This window comes from Nycticebus coucang, chromosome 2 (genome assembly GCF_027406575.1).
Source record: "Nycticebus coucang isolate mNycCou1 chromosome 2, mNycCou1.pri, whole genome shotgun sequence".
Lineage (NCBI taxonomy): Eukaryota > Metazoa > Chordata > Mammalia > Primates > Lorisidae > Nycticebus > Nycticebus coucang.
The window spans coordinates 129,328,588-129,348,162 of NC_069781.1; the positions used below are offsets into that span (position 1 = coordinate 129,328,588).

Here is a 19,575-nt window from a genome sequence, read left to right on the forward strand (position 1 = left end):
TCCACGTGGTGCCAGGGCTCCATCCCAACCGCCCTGAGCACAGGGGTCTGCAGGGGATGGTGAGGCAGCAGGTGACTATCCAGAAGACAGAGGCTGGGACACCAAACCCACAGACAGGATGGCCCCCCCAAACTCAAGGGGCCCCTGTGGGACACATCCTCCCTGTACTGGATTCTGGCTTTTCAGGGACCTTCTCTTACCACATGGTGACAATTGAACTCCTTCATCACAGAAGCCTCGTTGAGAAACTCAATCCTTTCACGCATGCTTGCGGCCTCGTTCACCGTTTTTATGGCCACCCTGGTTTCAGGCTCATCTTTAACCACGCCCTTGGCAACTCCTTCGTAGACCATTCCAAACGACCCCTGCCCGAGCTCTCTGTTCATGGTGATTTTCTCTCGAGCCACCTCCCACTCGTCAGGCACATACACTATAAAGAAGAAATGGAAAGTTAAACAGGCATGGAAATGAGCCCTTACACAGAACCTGCTTTGGGGGCAACTCTGAACTGAAGAACGCACAACGTCACTTCCTAAAACCCAAAAAGGAAAATACCCAGAGACAGGGGCATGGCTTGCTCTAAACTCTGTCCGTGCGCTATGGATTTGAGTAAGGGGCTGGTGTTTTTGAATCTTTGAGGATGTCAAGATAATTTGAGGATACTAACAGTAGATGAGGACCAGAAGAAGCAAAGAAACCGAGGACAGCAAAGAAAGCAGTGGTCCCTTTTATTTATTTATTTTAAAAACTCTATTCTCTGATAAATGCAAATTAATTATAGGAGCTGGAGAAACTGGATGAAATGGATAAGGAGGGTTTTAGGAGGTTTGGATTTCATCCATCTTCATCAATAGATGAAAACCCAAATCATAAAAAGAGAGGACAAGTAGGAACACAGAAGAGTTTTTCTTCTGGATCAGGAAACAGGTCAGAGGTGTGTGTAAGAGGCAATAACGTTGTATGTGGGGTCCTACTTTGCAAATAGATCCAGAAGCATCAGGGTCCTCAACACTAACTCCAGGCCTGTGCTATCTAACACTTGAATGTGACTAGTGCAACTTGAAACATGCTGTCTCTGTCAGAGACCCCCAGGCCTCTCATGAGCTGCAGAAGCCACAGAGCTCTGGGACTGAGGAGACCAGTGGTGCCGGGTGTGGAGAGGGCAGCAGTGGCCGCCGATGAACAGAGGGGGCTCCTGGGGCTTTGGTTTGGGCTTTATGAACTCAGGGACCTCCACCACAGGGTAACAAGTTGGGAGGGGCACAAGGTAATTATTGAGCCTGAACATGACTTCTTCTCCAGATTCTGTTTCTGATTAGCTTCAAGAAAATAAATAACTCTAGACAGGAAGGAAAGTGAAACAGTGAGAAGGAAAGAAAACAAACCCAAACTGAGGTTCCGTCCATAAAAATCAACCTATCCCATAAGAAGTTTCAGTCATAACCTTTATTCTAATTCTATGTGCTAATGTCGCTGCCTGAAGGGGACCTGCCAACAGGCTCCATCACACACTGACTGGCAGGAAGGTGGTCCTGGTTCAGGAATGCAGAAGGACCAGCAAAAGGGGGCTGTGCCCGTCTCTGCTTTTATGCACCCTGTCTTTGCCTTGGTTCTATGGCTGGGTGTGAGAGCAGCAATGAGCTGACAGCTGAATTCTAACATCTCCTACGTCCCAAGTATCGGCTTTTAAATGATGTCTCAAAGGAAATAATTTTTTTTTTTTAGAGATAGAGTCTTACTTTGTCACCCTCGATAGAGTGCGGTGGTGTCACAGCTCACAGCAACCTCCAGCTCTTGGGCTTAGGCGATTCTCTTGCCTCAGCCTCCTGAGTAGCTGGGACTGTAGGTGCCTGCCACAAGGCCCGGCTATTTTTTTGTGGCAGTTTGGCCAGGCCTGGGTTCAAACTCACCACCCCTAGTATATGGGGCTGGCACCCTACTCACTGAGCCATAGGTGCTGCCCAGGAAAGATGTTTATCATAAATTAGGCCCAGGAGACACCACCCATTTACACTACTGAGGCATGTCCAGTATGGACTTTATTCATTGTCTTGAATTTTCTTTCATACACATTTTGTATTTCATCCTACATAGGGTATTTAAGAATTTCAGAAATGGAACTCTACCCTCCAGCTGGCTGAGATGACGAAGAAGGGGCTGGTGCTTGCTTAGACAAGTGACTGTACAAGACAGCTATGTAGCAGATAAGGCTCTTCACAATGCCCTTCAGAAAGTGTAAAGATTCCCTGTCCCTGTTCACTGATCTCTGAGAATCCAGGCTTGCTTTTAATGAGAATTAAGTAGGTAGCATGCCATAAAAATGTGGGTTAAAACTAACCACATCTATTTCTTTGGAGGTCCCTGAAGTCAATACCCTCACAGTCTTTGTCTTTAGATTCAACCCATCTGCTCTGACTTTAATTCAGCAGTCCTGAGCTCCACCAGCCAGGAGACATCTATGCACACAATGTTATCAGCACTTCCCTGTAGGAGATTTTCAGTGTCTTTTGGAGACTGGTGACATGCAGATTAACTTTGTGAGAAAAAAGTTTTTAAAGCAGTTTTGAACTGCAGTGTCATTTTGTCACCCCTGAAGGAAACTAGCTATATGGTGCTTGTCAAAAAGCCGAATAAAATAAGTTCAAATGAGGTAACCGTGTTCCCACCTGTGGGCTTGGGTGCCAATAAGAGTGTTTTTGTTTTGTTTTAACAAAGAACCAGGACATATGACGAATGCATTCTGGAAAAACACAAAATTTGAATTCAAATCACCACTAAAGAGTGAATTTGTTGTACTCATGCTTTTTCTAAACTTTGGGGGTACTTCATAGTCAAAAACTACAAAAGCCAACCTTCAGGGCTTTATTCCAAAGAAGAATAGATTTAGTACCTTTGTATGCCACACTCGTAGACAGGGGAAGCGGCCTTGCATTGTCTCTATCAATTTCATCGTCTGTGATGACTCCCTTACCTTGATTTTTTTAAAATGCCCATTATTTATATAAAGAATGCATACTTGCTTTCTTGTTTTAAGAGACAGGGTCTTGCTAATGTTGCTCAGGTGGGCCTCAAACTCCTTCCTACTCTAGAAATCCTTCCACTTCAGTCTCTCAAGTAGCCAAGACCACAGGTATGTGACACCATGCCTGGCTTTTTTTTTAAAGAAAGATTCTCTCCATAAGGAACAACCCTTGCAAGTGTGGTATGCATCCTTCCAGAATGTTCTCTATGCGTTATAAACCCACATACAAATATATGAGTATATATGACTATAAAAAAAAAAAACAACTTTGTGAGACCTTTATGAAGATAGGGATAATGGAGGAGGCTGCTTTCAACTGGCTTTACGACAAACATAATTGAGTTAGAAATGAGTAAAGAAATCACAGTAAAGCTTTAGACATTTATACAGATTTTCAATTATCAAAAATTATCTATGTTTTCTCATTTGGTCAGGATAATCAAGTAGAATAATCACCACGCTGTATCTCAGACCTCCTTCCTGTTCATCTACTTTTCACTTCTCCTGAAGGCAGCAAACACTTTTTCTGAACACATTTACTGAATTCACACATGAACGAGCCCAATCCAGCCCCTCCTCCTGCCCAGCTTTCGTGATTGCCCAGGAAACCTCACAGCCCTTTCCACGGTGACTGAATTCTCATCCTGACTTCTAAACTATCTAGGTATGTGAGCCTGAGAAGAGTATTTTTGGAGCTCATTTCCTCATCTACGGATGGACATTGAGAGAACATACTTTGCAGGGATGTCAGGAGCAAATGGAATGGTTTTCGTAAAAGCCCCTAGCAGAGGAGCAGCTAATGGAACAAAAATGACTGGGACTGATGACCAACCCCACCCCCGTCTGATTTACTCAAAAGGTTTGGGTGTGAGCATACTAGGAAGAAAAAAGAAAAAAAGGGGAAAAAATAGAAATAATTACTGAGTACAACCCAGCTTCTAAGTCAGACCTCCCCAGACACTGAACTGAATGGCCCTCATTAGTTATCAGCAAAAGTAATGTGGATGAGCCATGAGGGCACGACCCCAGTCAGGAGGAAATGACAGAAAAATTCCAAGATAAAATGAGCAGAGAGGCCGTAAGTGGTCAAAGACAATTATAATGATATGATGCTCAAACTGAAACTAGTTTAAAAGGACCGTTTGTCAGCTGCAGCCTATCTTCTATGTAGATGTTAACAATTAAAAACTTTTTTTTCATTCTAGCATAAAATTTCAAGCAATTACATAAAATTGATTACTGGGCTGGCCACATTCATCTCTGAAGCCTGTTTTTCCCTGGGGCACCCCATATCCCAGAAGTTTTGACACAGTCTCTGAACGACTGAAAATTTTGATCAAAAAAAGAAAAAAAAAACGAAGAAATATGAATGAAGACAGACCTGAGGCCCAAGAGATCTTGAAATAATGCAAACCTCTCCCCTTTCCCTAATTAGCAACACTCCTAAAAGCTCCCGATCCACCTCCCCTGAACTCCAGCAGTGAACATGGCTGGGACTCTCACCATCAGCTGCGCTGAAGTACTCCGGGTTCACAGACGCATACAGCACTCCATTCCCAAGCCTGTTGTTATTTCTGTCAGAAAAGATAAGACTTAGGTTAATAAGACTCATCTCTATACATTTCTGTGTGTACCTTCCATCTTTGTCTTAACAGCCTGTGTGTTGTTTCCTGAAGCATCTGGACAAAGGCGTGGGGAGAGTGTACTGTTCATGGCAGCTCTTACCTAACACTCCCAAGCCAGGCCTGGGTTGGCCAGCAGACATTTGCTAACACATCTTTTGGCTTCTTCAGCCCCTCAGATTAGAGCTTTTTAGGAAACATTTGTTTCTTTCTTTTATTGGAAAATGACAGAACAACTTATCTGATTGGGAGGGTTGAAACATCAAGTTTGGAAAAGCTTGCGCAAGTTGCAGTATCTGTACAACACGACAGCCAGTACGGGAAAGGTCTGTACTATCAAAACACATCTTGTTGCTTGTGGTTAAAATTATCAGAAAATGTTCTCTTTCCCTGTCAAGAACAACTGTCTGGAAAAATAAGGCTTTGCAATCCGTAAACTATTTCCTCAAAATCCTTAACAAGACTACCTCCACACACATACAAATCATCACACCACTTAGCTGCAGAAGTGTTTGAACTTGGCACAAGTCACTGACCTCTTTCTGTGGAAGATGTACAACATGAGGAACAACCCTCCCACGACCAAGAGGACAGCCACGGGCAGAGCAATGATCAGATGGATGAAATTTTCATATCCTGCTGCAGCAAAGGGGAAGAAATGATAAAATGTGATTAGGTAAACTCGCTTTGGTTTTTAAATTCAGCTGAAGGTATGAAAAAAAAAACCACAGCAATCTCTGAATATTTCTTTACTTCCATCATGCAGTTGTAATTCCTAAGGTAAATGGTTATCGGCAGTAACACATCAAACAAGCTGAATTATTTGAAAAAAGATTAAATAAGTACAGAGTGAACTGTATATATTTTTTTCAGTCCAGTATATTCTGATGTTACAGACAGACTGATGGACTAAAAGAAAATAATCTTTGCTTGCAGCTGAATGACTATTAGTGAAACATGCATACATTTGCTAAAAATAAAATGGATAAGATTCTTATCCAGCCACGCCAACCTTTATCTGTCTTAAGGTAGTGCCACAGACAATTTAAAGTAAAAGAACATATGAGGGAGGGGGATTGGTGTGCTCCCACCTAATGGGCACAATGTATGGGTATGTGGCATACCTCTTGGGTGCGGGACACAATTAAATAGGGACCTTACCTAACAAATGCAAACATTGTAACCTCATCGTTGGTATCTTCGTATTAATCTGGAATTTTAAAAAAGTGAACGCATACCAAAAAACAGGTGGATAGCATCCCTGCCCAAGCTGCTCTGAATGCCCCACAAACACACGGGTCTGGTCCCAAGAGTGAGGCCACAGGGCCTGCTGCAGCAGCAGCACACATCACCAGACTGGGCACCTGGACATGGACCCACACCCTGGAACATTCTGCAGGATGGGGGAAATTCGTGTCAATGGGTTGTATGACCACTGGAAAAATGGACTGCTCGGAAAGCAAGGATGTGGAGAAGCAGGGAGAAGACAGAGGGAGTCGAGGGATGCTCCCCAAGGACAGGCTCCTTCTACCCGACTCCTGAAGGAGAAAGCCATGTGTTCCTTGGTGAGAAAATGGCTTGGAGATGATCCTAGAGAGAAGTCAGGGCTGGCTCACAAGGGGCCTTGTCCAAGATGAGCAGTTTCAACTTCACAGATTAAAAGGAGCCAGCAAAATCGTTCAGGCTCAGCAGTAAAGTGATGAAACTTGTATACCAGGGAGATAGCCAGGCTGAGGACAGACTGGAGGGCCTGGCATCACAGAGGAGACACTGCCATGTCTCAGAGAGAGGGGGATACCCCATATCCTCTGGGCATGATACGCACTCCCCAGTCTAGACTCTATGAAGAAACCACTGCTCCTTTTCTACAGAAGGTGCCTTCCTGTACCCACAGGTTATACTATTCCCATAATGCGGGCAACCTGGAGGCCCATGTGCAGCAGTGTAGGTGGCAAGGGAAGGGCTGGATTCCAGAGATATTTAAATGGCAGAGTCCACCAGATTGTGGTAGGAATAAAAAACAGGTGGCTCAGTTGGTAAGGCACCGGCCCCATTTACCGAGGGTGGCGGGTTCGAACCCGGCCCCGGCTGAACTGCAACCAAAAAATAGCTGGGTGTTGTGGCGGGCGCCTGTAGTCCCAGCTACTCGGGAGGCTGAGGCAAGAGAATCACTTAAGCCCAGGAGTTGGAGGTTGCTGTGAGCTGTGTGATGCCATGGCACTCTACTGAGGGCCATAAAGTGAGACTCTGTCTCTACAGAAAAAAAGACAAAAACAAAAAACAGGTGGTTGGAGAGAAAGCAGAGTGAGGGATGGCTGTGAGGTTGCTGGCTTGGGTGATGAGGGGATTGTGAGGACTAAGACCTGGAACGAAGCAGAGAAGAGGTGTTTTGAGTGCAGTAGTTATGATTTTGGATTTTTGGATTTTGGCACAAGAAGCTTGAGGTAGCCATGGGATACCCAAGTTGAGATGTCTATGTAGAAATGGGCTTGGAACTCATTGGGGATCAAGTAACATTGATCAATAATCAATGATTATTTCACCACTAAAAACTCTATCATGATTACTCTTTACAGACTATTAAAGCTATTTTTAATTTTAAAATGAAAGATATTTTTTATCAAAGATGGATATTTTTATTGATATTTTATCTCTTGAAGTGGATGCAGGCTCCTGCATGTTCTAATTCCTTAAAATACTCAAAAGTTATCATCACTAAGGGGGAAGCCAGCTTTTTTTCCCTCTCCAGAGGCCTATTTCTTATATTTGTATCACTTACAAAATCAGGTTGTATTGTGTTCTTTTTGATTTCACATTTCAACAGGGACATGGAAAAACTGGAACACATCCAGGAAAGAAGAACAAAATGATTAAATGGCTAGAAAATTGGTACAAGAGATTAGGCTACAAGAAAAGGCCAAAAGGCTTGTGATTATTTCATCTGGAAGAGAGATGAAGGGTCACTCAATAGTATGCAAGCACAGGCAGAGCTCCTGTAAGGAGAGCAGTTGCCAGAAAGCTTCCAAAGCATCTGTCTCCTTTGTAGATTAAACAAGAAGAAATGAGACTAAACTGTAGCAGGAGAGAGTCTTATCTGACATAAGGAAAAAAGATCCTAGCAGTAAAGCCAGCATGCAGATCCGATTTCCATGTAGCATATGCCAACTTTTGCTGGCAGAATTCCACCAGAAGGACTCCTGGGTTTCCCACTGGCATCCTGGCAGTCATGGGGCTAAAGATGGAGCAGCACAAGCAGGCAGGGTCTCCCAAAACAAGCCAAATTCACCCAAGTCCAGGAGCCAATGCTGCTGTCTCAAAGATCACAAGACCCCCTAAACTAGGCTGTGTTGCTGGAGTGGAGAAGGGGGAGATGGGAGAGAGAAGGGGAAAGAGACAGAGAAAGCAGGGAGAGAAAGAAAGCAAGCCATAGCCTTGGACAGGGTTGCAGGAATACTGTGAACATTCTAGAACTCGGAAGGTTGCACAGACTAACTGGTAAGACTAGGTTAAATGGACTAAATGGGAGAATTCAGACTTTTTTCATTGACAAAATTACCTGCCTAAGCATCTGTTTACCCCTGAAACTTGAACCCAGGCACAGTGCCAGGCACATATAATATTGGCTCAAGGTTTGCAATGCTATATGCCCCATCCTTCCTTTGCTATCTACCGGTATGAGGATTTTCAGATATCATGCACAGCTTTGGAATATCTGGTGCTAACCAGATGGACTAATGCAGTCCTTTTTTTTTTTTAAACAAAATTAATTGCAATTGACAAAAATTACATCTATTTATCATGTATAGCAGTTATTTTTGAAATATGTATACATTGTGGAATGGCTCCTCCATGGAGCTAATTAACGTATGCGTTGCCTAACATGCTTGTCATGTTTTTGTGGTAAGAACACTTAAAACTATTCTCTTGGGCGGCGCCTGTGGCTCAACGGGTAGGGCGCCGGTCCCATATGCCGGAGGTGGCGGGTTCAAGCCCAGCCCCGGCCAAAAAAAAAAAAAAAAAAAAAAAAAAAACTATTCTCTTAGCAATACTTTATTAAGTATAGTCACCTGGTAGTCTAAAATATCTCTTGAACTTATTCCTATACAACTGAAATTTTCTATCCTTTGACCATTATCTCCCCAAAGCCCCACCTGCCCCAATCCCTGGTAACCACCAATCAACTCTTAACCTGTATCAGCTCAACTTTTTTAGATTACACATATAAGCGAGATCATCACTTAACATAATGTCCTCCAGGTTCATCTATGTCGCAAATGCCAGGATTTCCTTCTTTCTTAAGGCTAGAAATATTTCATTGTGTATATCCAAGGACTGACAATTAAGTTCATGAACTCATCCTAGAAAAGGTGCTACATGCCTCACTGCTGAATATAACTATGGTCACCTTTGAAGTATTCCCCTGGGGAAATTAGCTATGCACTAATGCTAGTGCCTAGTCCACAATTCAAGGCGATTTTGGAATTCTTTTTCTGAAATGGCCATCAGAGCCTCATCGTACGAGGTCTAACAATGAAGTTCATGAACTTACCACCGTGTGTTTAAGTTGGCAGCATTGTACAAACACTTGGTAAGGTTTCAAAACCCTGGTATATCCGTGTCTCACAGATGTGTTCATATGGGTGTGTGGCAGTGTATTGCTAAGTGTCATTTATTATTATTTTTTTAGATTGTGCAAATACTGCACAGCTGTTTGTTCTGTTCATCATGGGAGGTGCAGAGCTGCATATGACTGGATGAACAGGCACTTGCTAGGTGGAGGAGTTAGGCTGCAAAAGGAGTTCTAGCATATGGGAGATGTACGGGTTTGGATAGGGTGGCATGTAGGCATACCCACGTGTCTCAGTACAACTGGTTATAGACTACAAAGGGAGGAGTGATATTATTATTATTTTGGGGACAGAGCCTCACTCTGTTGCCCCAAGCTAGAGTAGTGTCAGTCAGTCTAGCTCACAGCAACTTTAAACTCCTAGGCTCAAAGAATCCTCCTGCCTCAGCCTCCCAAGTAGCTGGGACTACAGGTGCCCACCATCATGCCCAGCTAATTTTTCTATTTTTAGTAGAGACAAGGTCTTACTCTTGCTCACGCTGGTCTCATACTCCTGAGCTCAAGTGATCTACCTGCCTCGGCCTCTCAGAGTGCTAGGATTATAGGCATGAGCCACTGTGCCTGGCCTGTTTGCCTGTTTATCATTGTTGTTGTGTGTTTTTGTATGCAGTATGATGATAGCTCTGATGGCCATTCCAGAAAATAAAAGTTCTGGAACTGCTTTGAAGGGTAGACTAGGTGCTGGCATTGGTGCGTATCCTCCTAAGAGGGTGACCATGGTAAGGAGAACTTAATCATCACACACTCATACACCATGTTTTCTTTATCCTTCATCTGCTGATGGACATTAGGACGAGTCCCTATCCTGCAACAAACACGACAGTGCAGGTATCTCTTTGATGTGCTCATTTCATTTCCTCTGGACCCAGAGGTGAGATTGCTGGGTCTGTACAGTGTTTGTCTTAGACTACAGATCAGGGAATCAGAGCCTGGACATCAGAGACTACCACCACTAGATCCAAAGAGTACTAACACGAGGCAGGACTACACTGCTATTGTATGTGAGGAACAAGAAGGAAAGGTGATATGCCAAACTGGATCCCATTACATGAACATAAAATAATCCAACAAACTGGGCTTCTAGTAAGAATTATCAGAAACTCTGTATAGAAATAATTTCACCAAACAAAATATTAAATTTTCTTGGTCTGACAAGTATGTGGCCCTTGTTTTGCTTATATATCTTGAAAAATTCAGTTTTAAAATCTGAAATCATCCCGAAGAGTAGCCTCAGAATTATCTCATTCATGGCTTGAGCATGAACTCCCATTACTCAATCTCTGCACCGAACACTGCACACCATGTGCTTCATGTGTTGGTACCTTAAGAGCACGCGTGCATTTTACCAATGGGCAGTTAAGCGGGGCAGAATGCCTCAGCCTGGGACGCTGTCACAGAGATCCCTGTCCTGGAGCAGGGATAACAGCAGATAACACTCAGATTTCTTTCACTTCCAAGCCCTGCTCTTCTACAAATGGGACTTTACTCTGGAAGTGAGAACAATATAACCTAAATATTGTACCCTCATATTAATTTGAATAAAGTTAAAAAAAAAAAAAAAAAAAGATTCCAAGCGCTGATCCTGAGCCCAACCAGCTCCAAGAAGGCAGTAGAAAAGTCAGTTCAATGCTGGGTATAATGGCTTTGAACATAGCTGGGTTGAAAGGAAGTTAGCTCTCCAGGGGCTGCACCATTTCAAAAGAGGGGACTCAGACCCTCTCCCTGTCTGTCACATGAGGTACAGACCCAAAGCTCAGCATCCTCCCAGCCCAAACTCCCAGACGCAGTGCCACTACCTTAGCACTACCCTTCTGAGAGCTGGCCAACTGTGTTCTAACAAAAAAATTAGAAATAAAAGAGTCACAGTACCCCCAGATTCCCAAGTCCTGGCCCGACCTATTTTTGTTATACCATGCTACTCCCCTCCATAAGTCTTACTTTTGGCTTGGACATAGAAGAACACAGGGTCTGTCCATGATCCATTCCCAGACAGAGAGGTAGCCTGAATTCGGGCTGTATAGTTCCCTGGGTTTAGCCGGTTCAGCTTGGCCCCTCCATATTTCCTATACTCCTGTCTGGACACACATACCCGTTGATCCTGGGGGAAAAAAACATAACATGTCAATTTCCCATAAGCTTCAGAGAAATCTGGGATCTGCCAGCAGATCCCAAAGCTCACTGCACTGGTGGCTCTAGCTGCTGCTCACTCTCTGACCTCCCAACTAGCAATGACCTCAGCTGGCCACAAAGGGGAAGAAACCAACTCTTACGTTATCCTCAAGTAGCTTTAAGTATACCCAAAGGTTTTAATCAAACACTTCTGGAACCCAGAAGAACTCCAGCATGATCAAAAGTTATTATGATTGATCTAGCCAATGCCACAGGTCATTTTCTACAATGAAACAGTTTCTTGGGGGGGTGACACAGAGCCAGCTCCTTGCAAGCTGTGGAGTACTCCTCAGAAAGCATGCGGGTGGTAGAAAGACCCAAATCCTCAGAGATTACCGTCTTATGTTATTGTGTTGGTCTTAAGCTAACCAGGAGGTAAGGTAACCTGCATGGTGACATAACTTGCGCTATCAACTCTGATGGAAATACAAGCAGACAAGGATTGCAGCTCTATGCTTACCTCAACTTGTGCTCCATATTTAATTTCATACATTAGAATCAATCCATTGGGATTCTCAGGTTCTGGCCACTTTAAAAAGATGGAGTTTTCAGGCCTTGGCTCCCAGGTGACTGGCCCAGGAATGTCATCTGCTCCTTCTGCACAACAATTTAAACAAGCAACCATGTTGGATTCAGGTCTCTGGGGAGTGAGACCAACACGGGGCTGACCTGAGTAACCTCTCAGTCTGTGTCTAGGCCCATGGCTGATTACAAGAGCAGAGGTTTCAAAACTGGACCAACTGGATGACGTGAACATCTCAGGGTACCATAGGATCCTCCCCCTCCGCCCCAGTTCCCCAGCAGGAAAGCCTGCTACCAAGCTTGGTAGGAAAATCTTGGCAACCTAAATTAACTTTTTCCTTCCGTTCTGCTTCCACCACTTGAAAGAAGGAAACCATGGGACAGAAGCAGCATTGCAAAGGTGGCAAGTGAGCAGATGCAGTGCACAGGGCCTCCAGGCGGTGGCAGGCCCCTCCCAGCAAGTGTCTACACACAGCAGCTGCAGTTTTTACACAGGTGTGAAGAATGGCCCAAGTGGCCCATGAAGAAGCTGGTGCCAGGAGCAAGCTCTTCCTGCTTGCATGAACTGTCACTGCCAGCAGACCTTATGGGAGTTTCTCTCTTCTGCAAAGTGGTGAGCCAAAGTCCTGGGAAGTTACAGCTGGGAAAGGCACTGCGGGCTCAGGTGATGTACATCTTTCCTAGGAAGGTTGGGGAAACCGAGGCATGGAAGGCTGATGGCTACCCAAGATGTGCTGCACATCAATGTCAGAGTTGTGTACAGGAGACCCTGCTTCCCAGACTCTAGTCACCCCTCGCTCCTTCTGCTACCTGGAGCCTCCTGCCGGAAGGAGGCCTGGGCAGTTCACCCACTTCAAAGATGGGCAAATGGCTATCTGAGTGACAGGCAGTGTCTAACATACAAGGGAAAGCTGAAGACAACCAGACAAGCAGGACCAAGGATTATGCAGGGAGTTTACCTGAGGAGTGATAGTGAGTCAAGGCAGCTAACCGGGAAGGTTAGTCCGTGAGCACTCAGGAGGGAGCAGCCTAAGTTACCCGTGCACAAATGGACAAGGGGCCATAGGCTTGCACAGTGTGAACCAAGAAGCAGGAGGAGAGAGGAACCTGCAGGGAGCTCTCTGCTCTCAGTACTTTCCCCAGGAGACCACCGGAAGTGATATCACTTGGAGAGCAAAGCTCTACTCCCTGGTGTCTGGTCTACCAAGCTGCCTACCAATGATCACACACCATTTAGTAGGCAGACACCAGACTAAGGGGCATGGGCCTGATGTCAGACTCTGTGTCTGTAAAACACAGTCTTCTCCACTAGGCTTTAGGGAATCAGCAAGGGGGACTAGCTGGATCACACCATACCTGCAGGCATGGTTCTTGCAAACACAAAGTTGGAGGCACTGCAGCCCAGATTCTCAGCCTCGTGGTTGCAGCTGTGGATATCGATGCGGTACAGTGTAAAAGGCTGCAGGTTCGAAATGACGGTTCTCTCTTTGTTGTCTACTCTGCTCTCAAAGAAAGGGTACTCCGTCTCAAGCTCCTCTGGGTCTGTGATATTGTAGGTGTCCACTGCCGTGGTGTTCCTGCTTCGGCTGGACATGGTGGTGTTGGCCACCTGCATGACGTCCCTTCGCTTCCTTTCAGGTCTGCGAAGAAGAGAGAAAGTTGGATTGTAAGTGCTTCTACCTCTTTTGTCTTTTCCATGACTTGGGTAAGAGTAACAGAAAAGAAAAATCTGAACCTTGGCGTGAAAGGAGCTATTCAGTCCCCTTGGGTAAGAACCAACAAGTAATACAGGGATTTCCTTCTTTCTTTATTGAAGGAATGGGCCTTGCTCTGTCACCCAGGCTAGACTGCAGGGCCAGCATCATAGCTCACCGCAACCTCAAACTCCTGGGCTCAAGGGATGCTCCTGCCTCAGCCTCCCCGAGGGTTAGGGTGACAGGTGTGTGCCACATCACCTAGCCTCCTTCTTCATTGTTTATCTTGCTTTCTCTAATTTCTGCAAACCCCAGACTCCGTGCACAAACTGCCCCCAGCTCTCAGAGTGGTTATTCCTTTAAACCTAGAGACAAACAAGGCCTCAGCCACTCTTGGCCAGGCAATGTCCTGGCTATTTTATCATAATGCTGGTGCCATCTGGTCACAGACCTTATGGTTAAAAGCATTAAATGTGACAAACCTCCTGGTGGCACTAAGATTTATTAGGGTGTTGGTGAGGGGTGGGTTGTGTGGCATAGGTCCTAGGACAGATGGGGCCATGGGAATTCAAAGGCTTGTGACGGTGGCTCCTTTGATCCCCTTGCACTGTGGAAATAAACTATTGGTGCCTGGAGCTGAGCAGTGAGTACTTGCTTGGACCCCCAGGCCTTTCTCCCAGAGCTCCTGCTGACAGCCTTGCACAAGCTCCTGGAGTCTGTGTACACACGTTAGGTCTTCTGGGCCTGGTTTTGCCTCCTCCTACTCAGCAGGGAATACTCGTGGCCTCCCAAGAAGGGCAGAGTCTCTGCCATGGGTTGGAGAAGCTTGGAACAACAGCCACAGACAGAGAGTGAAAGGGAGTGTATAAAATCTCCAGGGGGGACACTCACATCCCAAAATGGATGAAGAAGTCCAAGGAGCAGGGGGATACAGATCTCCACTCACAGCTCTGATCGAATGTTAAAAAGTGGGCTTTGTGACTCTCCCAGAAACCCTTAAAAACAGGACTCTGATATAGAAACCAAAAAAAAGCTGAATAAAGAGAAGCACTCAGACAGCAACCCTTGGGTCAGACACAGACACGCCACAGCAAATTAGGGTACTGAGGCTACTGGCTTGAGTCACCGGTCTTAGAATGGGCAAAAGGCAGGAGGCACACGGGACAAATCCCGTCTTCCTGAGGAAGTGAGAATGCCCAGAAAATGGGCAGCCCCTCAGTCTCACACAGGGGATAGCAGCAGCAGCAGCTCCCAGGAGCCACGCGAAGCTGATGCTCAGCCTGCTTCCTGTGGGTCCATAGGCCCAAACCTGGAAGGGAACAACAGGGAGCCTGGGGAAAGGGCCCCTGTTCCCCAGTCTGCTAGTCCAGGGATTCATCCCTCTGAGGAAAACATGGTGCTTCTTTATGCAGTGGTATGCAGGGCCCCACCAAAGGCATGACACACACACCTTTATGCCAACAGGCAGAGGAGCACACGGACGGGGGTGTGTTTGCTTTCACAACATGGGGAGGAAGGGTTAGGAAATGAGGCTGCTAATCCCCCACCTCACATCCTCAAACCAGCCAGCCAGCCCAACCGAATGAGAACACAGAAACCAGGTTTATTACTGGGGAGATCTTTTTTCAATGCATTATCAACACATTTCCTGCCTTCCCTTCAAAACCAACACAATACACACTCGTGTCCATAAGAAGTTGCTTAAGATGCCTTGCAAAACATTAAGAACACTGTGTTAAAACCCCTCTTCCAGCTTGCCAATTATGAGCTGGGGTCACATCATGAAGCACTTGCAGTAGTTTACTCATTTATAAGCACCACACTTTAGAGACCACACAGTCATAGACAACCAAACCAGGGACTCGGGGAAGGAGGCAATGCAGAATGTGATCTGGGAGATAGTTGTGGGTAAGTACAATGGCCCCTTCGTGATTCTCTGTAAACGGCTACATTTCCAAATGGCATGACCAATAGTAAACATTACTGCCAATTCCACACACCCCATCACATGACCCACCCCTACCGAAAAGCCTCTACTTTCCATAGTCTGCCAACATTTTAGCTAGTAATACCAAGCTATCAAGCTAGGTGACTGAAGACAGACAGACAAAGGTCAATGAAAAGCATTTACCACCAAATACTGACTTCAGAAACCAATGCTACGAACACCAGCATCCATTCTGCTCCCAAGCACACAAGATGCTCTGCATGATGAGGACAGAGCTACATCTGACTTAGCTGGCTCAGCCACCAAAACAGAAAATCAGCCTTCCTGTCATCCGGAAACTCCTTTACCTGAATTCTGTCAAAACTCAGTAGGAGGAAAAAAACAAACAGTAAGTTCTTAGATATCATAGCCTCTCACCACGGACGAAATGTGACATCACGACACATCCATGGAGGAAAGAATCACGAGTCAAACCTGTCTCAGGAGAGAAAAAGGACTAAGGGATGGGTGAACGTGTCCAATAAGCAGAATCATCAGAGGAAACTTATTTTCAACCCAACAAAATGAACACTGTGCATTAATAACATCTGTGCCAACCACAATTGCTTTTGCATCATTGTTCCATATCTGATAAGAAAAAGGTATTGCCCTGTAATTAAAACTGAAAGCTGGGAGCCTTTTAGTAAAATCTTTCTAGTCCTGAACCTCTGCTGGCGGGCTGGTATGACAGACTAAATGCCAACATAACTAAAAGCCTTTGATAGAGAATAAACAAACTTCCTGCCCAACTTGCTTGGGACACTCTAATTCATCCTTTCCTGGGGTGAGAGAACTGCTACCAACGGAGCCTCTGCCAGCCTGGGTGGAATGGGCTACATGGAGAAACAACGTAACAAAGGGAGAGAGCCCTGACATGTACCAAAGCGGGGGCCATGTCCCCAATCAATTCTTGATTAATCAGGTTGGTGGAGGTCACTGAACCTGAGTCCCAGTTTTTAAACACCTGAGCCCCGGTAGTCTACCTGCAGCCAGAGCCCTGGCAGGGCAGGTTGGGAGAGCTCGTGGTGGGCTCTCGGGCCCTCCTCCCAGAAATGGGGGCTTTTACTGTCAGAGAGGGAAGAAGGGGGAAGAAAGCCACCAGGGAATGAAGTTTCATTTTCAAAAGGAAACAGGGCCTCCAGTTCTAATAGGTCTCTATCCCCCGCTTTACTGATTTGTTAGGATAAGATGGCTGTCTTCAACCATTTTACAAGTACGGAGATGGTCACTTAGCAGGAACAAAAAAAATCACTTTGAAAACTCTGTACTGTTATAAGCTAAGAAAGCAGCCACTACAGGCTTCTGGGCCCTGGAGGCGTGGAGAGGGAAAGAGAACACACGTGGACAGGGGGGTCTGACACTGATCTAAAGCTGGCTCCTCAGGCACAAGGATGTTTCCAAAATCTGCACTAAAAAAAGGGAGCCACAGAATACCACTCTTTTTCCATCTCCTTTCTGAGACATTACTGGGCTACTCTGCTGAACTTTTCCTTCACTTTTTTCTTCTTTAAACTACAAAGTCTGATGATTATGTTTCAAACTCATTCTAGAAAAAGTGCTTTGAAGGTAGACCAGGCGCTGGTGTCAGTGCACAGCTTCCTAAGGGGAGCACTTTATTTTTTTTTTTTATTTTTGAGACAGAGTCTCACTCTGTCACCCTGGGTAGAGTGCCTTCTAAGACTGCAGGTTTGCGCCTCCACATCCAGTTAGTTTTTCAATTTTTAGTAGAGACAGGATCTCATTCTTGCTCAAGTAGCTTAAACTCCTGAACTCAAGCAATCCACCTGCCTCAGCCTCCTAGAGTGCTAGGATTACAGGCGTGAGCTACCATGCCTGGCCACAAGGGGAGTACTTTAAAGGTGACCATAGCGATATTCAGCATTTTGAAGTATGCAGCACTTTTTCTAGGATGAGTTCGCAAAGTTAATTGTCTGACCTCATATTTTCTTTACTGTTTTTTATTGCAGTAAAATTAAATTAAAAATATATAGGACATTTTTTTTGCCATTTTAAGCATTCTTAAGGATATAAGTGAGTTGTATTAGTTGTATTCACAATATTGTACAACCATTACCATTATCTGTTTCCAAATATTTTCATCAGCTAAAACAGAAACTCTAGCCATTATAGAATAATTCACCATTCCCCACTCACCCTCAGCTCCTGCTAAACTCTACTTTCTGTCACACTGAATTTGCCCATTCCATGTATTCCACTCACATGAAATTATACTGTTTGTCCTCCTGTGCCTGTCCTTGTTCCACTGGCATGGTGTTTACAAGGTTCATTGATGCCGTAGCATGGAACAGAATTTCCTTCCACTTCATGGCTGAGTATTATCCCACTGCAAGGACACAGCCCACTGTGTTATCCACTCACCTGCCGATGTGACAGACCTTGGGAGTGATCCTGGATTTTGGCTACTATGAACAGTCCTGCTATGAACATTTACTTTCCTCCACTTTTGAGCCTGCTTTAGAGAAACCCACATCGGTGCAGAGGAGCAGAGCCTTTGCAGAAGGGGCTCTGTGACTCTGAAAGGCTTTCTAGGCTCCTTCCCTTAACTACTTGTAAAGGACGCCTGTGGCATCTGGTTATGTTTTCATTTTTTTCCCTCTTGACCATTCCTTTTCTGCCAGGCTGAGAGTGGCAGTGGAGAGAAGCAGAAAGGACGAAGATGACCCAAATCCTGCTTTTTTTTCTCTTACTGGTTTCCAGGAACCTGGGCGAGTGATTTCGGCTCTCTTCTCTGCCATGGGGAGCCACCCGCTCTCTGTAGGAGGCTGGGTGGCTGACGGGTGGCAGCACCTGTCACACCAGCCACCCTCAGCAACTGAGTCCTGGTCCCCTTCCATAGGATTTCACCTCACCAAACCAACCTCATCTCCTGCTACTCCCTGTCTGCTACTCACAAACTACCTGATAAGAGAATAAGCAGCAGGACCTCCCATCCACCTTGAGCAGCAGGTTCTGACAACTAAAAATTCAAATGACACTGGTACCTGGGCACGAAGATGGAGTTGTGCAGGAAATTCTCGAAGACTTTGCGGTACTCAGCCTCCTCCTTCTCGGCCTGCTTTTCGGCTTCAGTTTTGGGACAAGCACAGCAAGGCCCTTTTTCTCCACCACACACTTCCGTCTTGGGATTCTCTGTCACCTCTTCGATGTCAATGGTGCCATCGGCGTACTTTCTGATGGGAATTTTGTCTTCTCGGAAAAGAGAGGCCACGATGAGAGTGGGAAGGGAAGGTGTTAAACATGCTCGTGAGCAAAAGCTATTGCACCTTTGATCAGGAAGAGGGGCTGGTTTCCAACAAAGAGCTACCATGTTACCTGATACGTGTAATATCAGGGCTCACGAGTGTTCACACGATGTGAACCCTGCATCCTTCCTTACCTTTAGAGCAGTAATTGTGCCGGTAAAGGTAGCTGTCCTGAGGCTGCCGCTGCCACCGCACGATGTAATAGCTCAGGTTGCCATTGGGCAGAGAGGGAGGGTTCCACTTCACGATCAGCTGAGAAGAGGAGTTTGATGCCGAAAGCACGTCCAGGGGAATGGATGGAACTGGAAAGGGCATCAAAGAACAGCTTCAGAGAACAGGAATAAACCCAAGAGCAAGCTATCAGACACTCAACACAAACCGATGGGAAGCTGCACGTTTGACCCGGAGAAGAAAATAGTAATGAAAAACGGAACACAAAGTGAAAACTGAACCTTGTTTTGAAATAGTTATTACTTTAAATGACCAACATTTCCCTTTATGATATCTTTTCTTGGATAATCTCTGCGAAAACAACCATTACTGAGTGGCAAATGGAAAAAAGGTTGCTGGGGCACAGCCAGGGTTAGAAGAGACCGTGTAAAATCTACAGTTAATTCCAACATCAGTTATTTCTCACGTTAGTTACAACTGTCAGTCTCCAAAGCTTTT

The 19,575-nt window shown here is 45.4% G+C and overlaps 1 protein-coding gene across 2 annotated transcripts in view; it reads right to left on the reverse strand.

The window, feature by feature from the left end:
• IGF1R (insulin like growth factor 1 receptor) overlaps positions 1 to 19,575 on the reverse strand; it is a 325,796-nt gene that overhangs the window by 29,678 nt on the left and 276,543 nt on the right. Inside the window, exons 9-16 of one of the 2 annotated variants that reach the window (XM_053581792.1) lie at positions 19,041 to 19,208; positions 18,646 to 18,850; positions 13,319 to 13,602; positions 11,901 to 12,037; positions 11,210 to 11,369; positions 5,181 to 5,280; positions 4,526 to 4,596; positions 201 to 430 (exon numbers count right to left, since the gene is read on the reverse strand). In XM_053581792.1, the coding sequence (XP_053437767.1) occupies positions 201 to 430; positions 4,526 to 4,596; positions 5,181 to 5,280; positions 11,210 to 11,369; positions 11,901 to 12,037; positions 13,319 to 13,602; positions 18,646 to 18,850; positions 19,041 to 19,208 (1,355 nt within the window). Of the gene's footprint in view, positions 1 to 200; positions 431 to 4,525; positions 4,597 to 5,180; positions 5,284 to 11,209; positions 11,370 to 11,900; positions 12,038 to 13,318; positions 13,603 to 18,645; positions 18,851 to 19,040; positions 19,209 to 19,575 lie in introns of both variants that reach the window. The other variant, XM_053581791.1, reaches the window with a different exon arrangement.